The sequence below is a fragment of the Aythya marila genome, assembly GCF_965140915.1.
Source record: "Aythya marila genome assembly, chromosome: 3".
NCBI lineage: Eukaryota > Metazoa > Chordata > Aves > Anseriformes > Anatidae > Aythya > Aythya marila.
The window spans coordinates 25,342,455-25,352,149 of NC_139044.1; the positions used below are offsets into that span (position 1 = coordinate 25,342,455).

The 9,695-nt window shown below is 43.0% G+C and overlaps 1 protein-coding gene across 2 annotated transcripts in view; it reads right to left on the minus strand.

Annotated features, from left to right (window-relative positions):
• Positions 1 to 4,817, minus strand: part of NID1 (nidogen 1) — a 44,050-nt gene extending 39,233 nt beyond the window's left edge. For both annotated transcript variants that reach the window (XM_082755798.1, XM_082755797.1), the window contains exons 1-2: positions 4,527 to 4,817; positions 12 to 311 (exon numbers count right to left, since the gene is read on the minus strand). In XM_082755798.1, the coding sequence (XP_082611924.1) occupies positions 12 to 311; positions 4,527 to 4,772 (546 nt within the window). In that variant the 5' untranslated portion in view covers positions 4,773 to 4,817. The remainder of the gene's footprint in view (positions 1 to 11; positions 312 to 4,526) is intronic.
• Between the last annotated feature and the right edge of the window lie 4,878 nt (positions 4,818 to 9,695).

The window sequence follows — 9,695 nt, forward strand, 5'->3', positions numbered from 1 at the left end:
TAAACATTCACCTTTTCTTCCAAAGAAGGATCTTCTCCAGGTCCCTGGTAAGGAGCCACGAGCTTCCAGGTAACAATAACAACACTGCTGGGTTCGAAAGTGGTCTCAGGAAACCCCCTTTTGATGTAGTCTGATGCAAGTTTCAAGACCTCTGAGGATGAATCTTCTCTGTAATACACATTTCCACGTCCATCTGTTGTATCCAGATCCGCCATAAACGGAGCAATAGCTCCAAAACTGACAGGGAATTGACCAAGATATTTTTCCTCATTTGAAGGTTCATTCACTGCGATAATCCCATTAGTGGCAACCTAATAAAAAGTAGAAATTTTAAGATGAATACTGTTCATATGCCTGTCTCCCACACTTATGTGTTCTAGATCACAATATTTTCATTCCATTTCTAAAAGAAATGGTCAGAAGTCAGCCTTGTATTTGTAAAGCAATTAAATTTTGCAAGCTTCCTTTTTAAAAAACAAGTCTACTCTACAGATTGACCAACCTTTTCTCTCTAGAAAAAAAGATTTGGGGCATTTACATTTCAGATCCTTATTGCCTCTTCTAACACAGACATCCACATCCACCACATTTCACAAGTTCCCAAGTCTTTCTCAGACCAAAACCCAGTGCAACACCACCATGAGCCTGTTGTGCATTGCGTGCAGACCCTCGCTGATGACCAAAAGCTCATCTCCTTTTTAGCTGTCATTCTCACAGAACAGTTTTACAATAGCATTACCAGGCATGGTAAAGATGAAGCCAACTGTTACTTTTTTGGTTAAGCAGTGAACTAGATTCTTACCTGGATGCATATCTACTAGCTCAGCGAGATGTAGCTAGTCAGTGAGGTGATGACTTGCAGGCAACCACCTCTGCCTCTGGCCCTTCTTCCAGACCTGTATGGCCCTGTATCAATCAGCCACGCATTTCCAAGTGCTCGACTCCCCAGCAAGAGGGCACACCAGACTGCCTGCAGGCAGCCAGACACTTCTGACCCCATGGCTACTACCTCACATGCTGATGGCTCACAAATAGGCAGAGGTCCCAAAATTGGCACCACAAGCCTTGAAACTACACCAGCTGCCTCTCGCAGCTTTATCTCACTTGCAAGGATTCCTTCATGTCCAAGAAGAAGAAGCCACCACTGGATCTTCTCACATGGTCAAGACATCCACAGTGTTACACAATCTTTATGAAAACTTGGAAGAATGTGCAGATGGCCACAGTGACCCAGATCTCAGGGCCATCTAGCCCAGCAGGCTGTGCCCCCTGCTGTACCTGCAATACAACACCTTTGGGTTCAGCAGAACACAAAGCCCACTCTTCTCCAGCCAGCCTCCATCCACGTGCAGCTCAAGGGATTCCCTGTTCCCTGTGGTTTGACTGTTTACTCATCCTCAGTGGATCTCCTTCAAGTGTTTGTTAAGTCTTCCCTACGACATCACTAAACTTTAAGCATACGCAAAATCCTTTAAAAAGCAATCCCTGACTCATACCCCGAGGTCTCTCCTGTTTTTGTTTGTTTTCAGTCTGGCTCCCCACTTCATTTTATGCTCCCAGTTTTTGTACTGGGACATAGGGCCAAATCCTACCCAGTCTCTCCCCTAGTTTAATTTCTCCTCCAGAATGAAACCCCCCAGTCTAATCTGCTTGCTAAGACATTTTTGCATCTTTGAAGTACGAATTTAGCATCAAGTCAAAGTATTTCTTTTCCTTCTTGCTTATGGCTTTTGCACACAAGCGTTCCTACTCCCACTCTAAATCATCCTGTGAGAGATGACTTGCATTCAAAATATTTCAAACAAATTCCACACTCTCAGTCAGATTTGGTGTGTGCAGACTTTAAGCCTGCATGGTCCCCCATGTATGGCAAAGATTAAAATACCAATGTGAGAAAACACGATCAGGACTAGGTAATACTACAGAACAAAGTAGCGGCTAAAAGAAATGACTTAACATTTGGTCTCTCTCTTTTCATCCATTAGGGATGTGCATCTGACTACTCATTTTATATCTTGCTAAGACTTTAGTGTGACAAGTAATTTAATTAAGGGGATGCAGAAATGCCAGCCATTTTCATTCTATGTTTGTAGTTTATAAATTAGATGGTTCGGTTATAAATGTTAAGGGACTGTTTGGTTGCTAGTACTCTATCACCAAGAAAACATTTGCAAGCTATTAAGTGAAAATAAATACACCAACTGAGCACTTTGTGAAGAGATTTTAGTATAGAGAAAGAACATCAATCGTTACTAAAAATGCTTTTTGTTTTCAGGTTTAATAATACATACACATATGTATACAGATAGCAAGTATCATGATTTAACTTTACCCCGTTCCTTTTAATCTCACACTGGCAGCTTAAAGCATGAACCCCAAAATACAGAGAAGTAATTGAGAGTAAACTGGGTTTCATTAAAGCATCGTTCCTGTCAAATGGGAAAGGAAAAGGAGAAAAGCATCAGGTGGGTGTTGTCTAAAGACCAACTGTACTGTACATCTTCCCTTTTAGGGTATAATTCTATTTAAATTGACAGGAACTAACACGGATGTATTTTTAGCATGTCCAACTTCTGGATTACACACATAGTTAACATATATTCATAGTCTGTCACAGAACAAGTCACACACTCTGTTATGGTCCTATCTTGAAAAACTAAGTGAGGAGAAGGAGCTAAAAAGTAACTAAGTGCTTCTACTGACAGAAAAAAAAAAAAAGGATAATACAAGTCAAACTTACAGGCAAATGAAGTATTTTTTTCCCCCTGGCCAGTTGCTAGGCATTTTAAGGACGTGAATATTTCTGAAGAAAAAAAGAGTTTAACAACTGAATTTATTTGTGTAAGTGCCTGTTGACCTATAACGGCACAGTTTTCTAATATAAAGATGAAAGATTATTAAATCAGTATGCTAATAGTTACCAGTTAAATTGGACCTATCCTGAGTTAACAGACTCTGATCCTTCCCCCAAATGAAGATGTCTCCACTCCTCTAACTTTTCCACATCAGCAAGCTCTAGTGTAAACCGAAAAAGTCTTCATAGCAGGGTCACTAAAACAAATAGATCAGTATGGGCTACTGATAGGTTCCAGCGTTATAAACCTTGCATAGGAAAACACCTTATTTTCCTTGAAATGTCTTCAGAAGGTTATTGTATGTGACAGTCTAATGTTTGAATTTGTATTAAATGAGAGTTCTCTCTCCTGGCTATGAAAAGAAAAAGTTATGTTGCTAGGGATTTTATGACAAGTTGATGATAAAGAATCATTCCTCAAGAGTCCTTGCCTTCTCTTTCATAAGTAGACCTAATTCAAACAACTCAGCTTCCCAACTACTGGAAAAAGAGAGAAAAACCCACATGATTTTTCAACTGACTGATGAAACTTGCAAAAATCATGTGCTCAAAAATTAGAATTAGCTTGTTCCATACTCCTGATGAACCTTATGGAAATACATATTTCATCACAACAACTCAAAATCTGATGCAGAAGTTATTTTATGTACTGCATATACGTAATATATTTTGATACCATGTGTTAATTTAAAAGCTTGGTAATATTTACTATCCACTACATAACTGAGTAAATTTTGCTTACCAAATAACATCATAGAGCTTGTACTGACTCCCTGCCAACATACAATAAATGGGTACCTTGTGAAGGTGCATTTAAGACTGCTCAGTACATTCCTTTAATGCATATACTTTGTTCCCATACACTTTGTGCCATGCTTCTGTTTCACAATCCTTGTGACAGATTAAATGCAACACAAAAACCTCTTGGTATTAGGTAGACTGATATCAAACACCATTTATTACCAGACTTGGCCAATCTGAGAATTGTCTTTCCTCACTAACCAGGCTTGAAGAAGCCCTAGGATTGATTCTGGAAGTGCCTCTACATTGTCCCAGACCAGCACTAGCCTCAAATCACTGTAGTTTTATGGCACGGGCCAGTAACGAGAGCATTAAGCTTGAGAAACCTCGTGGTGCTACCCAACCTACTGTCCCCCTCAGTCCCTTATCGGGCACGTTACTCGCTATCTCGCCCCTCAGTGACAGGACACACAGCCCGCTATCTGGCAAGGCTCTGTCTGTGCCTCTAAAAGGGCATTTCTGACTTGGGCTGGCTAATCAGTGACCAGGCACAAGACAAGACAATGACCGAAAGGCTCAAACCGACGGCTGGGTTCCTCTTCCTACCGGTTACCTCTGCCTGCCTCTTCACACGTAGACATCCCTCAGCGTTTTGGCTTTCTGCTGGGATTTCGGGACTTAAATAGGTAGGGACAGTGCGGACAAGGAGCAGGAGCACGGCTTCGGCGCTCCCCAGCACGGGGGAGCCACGCTGCACACCTGCAGCCGCAGCGCGAAAGGCACTGCAAGGTGCGAAGCTTCCCAAGCAGCTCCGCGAAGATGCGCCCCAGCAGCCACCCCTCCAGCGCGTCAATTCCTCTGCCCAGCGGGCTGGGCTGCAACCTAAAACCCCACACCCCGCCGCCGGGCTCCCCCCGCACCCCGCACTCACGTGTAGGGCGCGCACGGCCGCCCCGTAGAAGCGCAGCGCCCGGCTCAGCTCCAGCGCCGCCGAGCGCGAGTCGTCGCCGTGCTGCAGCGCCGCGTCGCCGTGCCCCGGGCCGTGGGGCAGCAGCAGCAGCGGCTCGGCACGGGGCTGGGGCTGCGGGGCCGGGGCGAGAAGGAGCGGGGCGGGCAGCGCCATGGCCGCGGCCAGGGCCAGCAGCGCGCAGGGCGGGCAGGGCGGTGCGGGACCCATGGCTGGCGGCTGCCGGGGAGGCGGCAGCGGCGCGGCCCCGCCGCTATAAGCGCGGGCAGCGGGCGGGGCGGGCAGCGGGGGGCGGGCTGAGGGCTGAGGCGGGGAGAAGTGGTGTGAGGGGGGACGGAGGCAGCGCCGTGTGGGGGCGGCTCGACGCCGGGGGGGTTATCGGCAGGGGAAATAATGATGATAACCCAAAAGTACGCCCAAAGGTCTTTCGTGAAGTCATCCTGTCAACGCCACAGCGTCACCGGCTGTCAAGTAAACCCCACGGACCAGCCTGGAAAAGGAACTTCGCTGAGGATGAGGTGCATAGGAACCTACATGCAGAGCAGCAAACAGCCCCTGACTACACCTTCCTACTTCTCTGCCTGCAGTCTCTTCCTACTTTCCTGCCAGCAGGAAACACCCAGAATCAGCTGAAGAATGGATAAATTTCATGTTTTTTCCTAAAGGTTCCAAGCAAAGACATTTATAGAAAACACCAGTGTTTTAAATCTTTAATTACATCTTTAAATCTTCAAATTAAAACTTTAATCATTAATTCAAATTAAATAATTTGAATTGAATTGTTAATAATTAATTCAAATTAAATCTTTAAATCATTAAATCTTGTCCAGAGAAGCGTATGCTGTGCTATTTCCACGGAATACCTATAGTAGAGAATCGCCTGAGGGGAGGCAGCTGAAACCCTACTCACATGCCTTTTACATGACTTCTTACTTGTCTCTAAACACCTGCTCCTTCCAGTTCTCTCCTTTTCCCCAGTCAGTCTCATCCGATTTCACCCGTTTTCCCAGAATCTCACAGATAAAGCTTTTTGGTAAGAAACTACCGTTCACATTTGGTGAGTTACAAGATCACAAGACACGCGGGGAAGTGCTATAACCATGCTTTCCTAAAAGGTAGAAATACATTTGGGTATGTAACGAACATTATTATCATTAGCAACCCTGTCCACCTGATTTCTACGTTTCAGCAAAAGCAGCCACTGAGACACACGTAGCCTGGAGGTCTGGGAAGAGAAGCCCTCCCTCCACACAACTGAGCTCACTTTGTACTTTCACCTGCACCTTCTCCCCGTATTTTCACAGCCCATTAAACAGTAACCAGTAACAGCAACAGCTCCTTGCCCACGTTAAGTGTGCACACTCAAATACGATGGAATGCCTTCACCAAAAATCACCCTTTCTTTCTAACCTCCTCTATTCAGCATAAGGCTACTTCCAAACCTACAGAAGGTAAGGACAAGATGTGTTTGTGGAACACAGCTCCACAACAAAGAGAAAACCTAAATCAAACCCTAAAACACCCCCATATATACACTCACAACATAAAAATGTCATTTCTGTTAAGCTTGAAGTTTTCCATAGCCACATTCTTTGACACAAAAGTCAACCTGAGCCAGAGAAAGATAAAAGCATATACATGTATATGAAAAAAAATCTGAGGATAACATTTTCCTGCCAGATCTCTATGATTTCCTAGTACTACATCCAGAATTTGGAAGATGAGGATCACTGGGAAGCCAGAAACTTCTTGTAGTAAATCTGAAATTGATTTGAAGGCTGGAGAGTTAAACGTATACATCTGGATATTTAAAACAGAGTAATAGCAATGTTATGGTAAATCCTCTGTCCATGAGTCAGGACATTGTGATTGTTTAGTCTGTTTTGGGGTTAAGAGGATTGCAGTGTTTCTGTTGAATAAGTTTACCTTGTTTACAATGTTGCTCCCACAGTGGTGAGTAATGAGAACTGTTAGTTCTCAGCCAAAAAAATTATTTAAGCTGTCTTTCCTAGCATCTTCAATAATGACCTGAAAAAGGGGTAGAGTAGCATGTTTACGTATGTTGTAATTACTTGGGAGATGTTAATTTCTAATGCCAAGCAGAACATAGAATGCAAAATACTTTTATAAGATTTTAAATGGGAAGAAATATATTCAGAGGCAAACTGTCATAATACCAGCTATCTCCAGGATATTACCATGCAAAATCTTCCAAATATTAAATGCCAAGAATATTGCCTTTTCAATGGGTAACAAATCAGACATGGCAACAGTTTACAAAGCAATGTGGCCCCCAGAGATCAAGTACAAGACAGGAGCAGGTTTTACTGAGTTACTGGGATGTAAGTGACCTTTTCTACAGGGAGGTGATAACACTGCTTTTCCAGAGACTGCTTGCAAGATCAGAGATCTCACGAGAAGTGCACTACGGGAGAGAACTCTGAGCAAGACATTTAAAAAGATCAGAGGACCAGAGGGAGCAGCATATAAAGCATTATTAAAGAGCTGAACTTTGCACATGCCTAAATGATTACAGGGAGGAGATTTGATTTCCATCTGCCATCAAAGATATGAAGCATCTTCCATTCAAGTATCTGAAGGGTGCTACCAAACAGAGGGAGGAATTGGATCAGTGTGTTTAAGGAATACAGACAACCAAGGATTAAAATGACCAAAAGACACCACAAAACCAAATAGCAGAAAAAGTTTCCTTACCATGGGGTCCAGTTTTGGAAAAATCAGAGATTACACATAGTGGAAGCAGAATTACAGAAAGCTTTAAGTAGTCTTATTCCAGATTGATTGGATTACTGTAAGAAATAATTCTGTATTTGATCCTGGGACAAGATAGCCTCTCAGATTTTTTCCTTGAGTTTTTGTGTTGATATGGTACTGAAATAGCTCACAGGTATTCACGCGTGTATATTTGAAAATTTCCACTGCCTACACATGAGGAGATGTAGAAAACAGGACTACAGACATGTTTTTTGTGTGATCCTCCTGACAATCCCAACCTTCTCCCCACTTTCTTGAATAGAAAAGGGGAGCTGGAGGGTACTCCTTGCTGGCTTGGTTGGAAGAAGGAAAGTGATGACCTGGGCTGCTCATGATGACCGTCAGCTGTCCAAAGATGAGGAAGCATTCCAGCAGATAGATCATCAAAAGAGAGAGTAACCATGTGGTAATAAGCTGGGAAGAACTGAGCATTTGGGATAATGACAGGAAAGGAGAGGACCGAGGTCTGCTGAGAAGAAGCATTTTTTGAGAGAGAAGGTCATGGGAATCAGAAGGTCACAAGCAAAGGCAAAGCTTGCAGGAAGATCGTGGAGTGAGCATCAGGAATTTAAATCACTCCATCCTGGCACTTAATGTTTGTTGTTCAGTAGAGTGGAACATTAAGAGTTTCCCTCTAAATGAGCCTGTATCATTACGGAGGTCACAAGATTTAGGAACAATTTCCAAATAGGATATTTTGCAGCAGAACTGTCTACAGAAGGAGACTGGTTTTGAAGCAGTGTTAGACGATCTTGAGAAGAGATGAACGTGGCTGGCCCTCTGCATCAGTGCAGGGTACAAAAGATTGTGAACTGCCCTGTTTCTCTCACGTGGTAATCTTTCAGGGCAAGAAAAGGACAACTTCCTTGGGAATTCATATCCTGTGCTGGAGAACAGCTGGGCAGCAATGGGGATGTGCAACAGTGACCTGGTCATTACAGAAGAGAGAGATTGCTGGGATGTAACAGTGGGCAGCAGTAACACTGGGCACTGCCTGCAGCAGGGGCAAAGCAAGGGAGAAGAAATATCTCCCAGCTATTTCCTGAGTCCACTGTTTGGGGAGACTGCTTACATTTCTAGGGTTACCTCCTTCCACTTGTATGTCTTATTAGTCTTAGAAGTGATAGCTGTATCAAAAAGGGACAGAAACAAATTACCATGGAGGAGGTTACACAGAGATGTTATGCTTACGCAGTTGCAGGAACACTTCCCTTCATCCCTGTCTACAGCCTAGGAAAAACAAGATGGAAAATGGAAAAGAAAAATACCAGTGTCACAGAAATTAGCTATGTAAAAATAACAGCCTCACAATTCTCCCATCTGTCACGTACCACATGAAAAATATGACACTCTTTATCATTTTGGTTTTGGTATTTTATCAAAAAATCCTTTTTACAGCCTATAGCCTCAAGTCTTTCAAGAATGGAGTTTCTCATCCAGGAAAAATACTACAACTTCTTTGTAGTAATAGAGTTGGAATGGGGAAAGCAGGTACATAGCTGGTCTTCTATATACATTTTGAGCACAGCACTAACTATTCCAAGTCTTACTATTTTGTTGCTATCTAAAAGTTTTAGCTTTGTGCAACAAAAGTCTCCAGACAGACACTAAGAACTGACTTCAAACTTTTAAAACCACATAGGAGGTGGGAAGACAAAAGGTATGACCCATTCCTTATATATGTGAAATAAATAAATAGATAAATGATTACAATATAAAGGAACATTGTTTTTAAACAATGGGAATAGAATATGGAAAAGCAATTTGACTGGGACAGGAAGACAGATATGGAAAAGGTATCCTTTATCTCCTGTCTACTCTGAGACTTAAGACATAGCTCCTCTGCCTCACTTACATCTTATTGTGTCAGACTTCAGAGCAGAGAGAGCAAACATGGGGAAAATACATCCTGTAGCCTGGTGATGAGGTTGCATTTAATGCGTTTCTTGCTAAACCACCACTTAAGATTAAACACGCACCCAAACCAATTTAGCATTGCTAAATTTTGCTTTCTGTTTTCCTGGGGCATCCAGAATTTCACTGCAGTGAATGCGAATTTCGGTTGTACGTGGGATACAAAAAAGGTGTTGCACTGAGTCCCTGCAGCAAAGCCTCTAGATGACTATCGAGAAGGAAAGAGAGGGCTAGTGGTAGCTAGAAATTCAATTACAAATTATTAGTATAGAAGCTCAGCCTTAACTTTTCCATGAACACTGAAAAGGGCTAATAAAGTCTGAAACTCTGGCACAGAGTTCCCCGTGACAGCCAAACTATTATCTCACACCCTGCTCATTGTGTCTGTAGAGCATCCAGCCTCCATGCCTAGACCCTCTGCCTCTGAGAAAACACAATTTATAA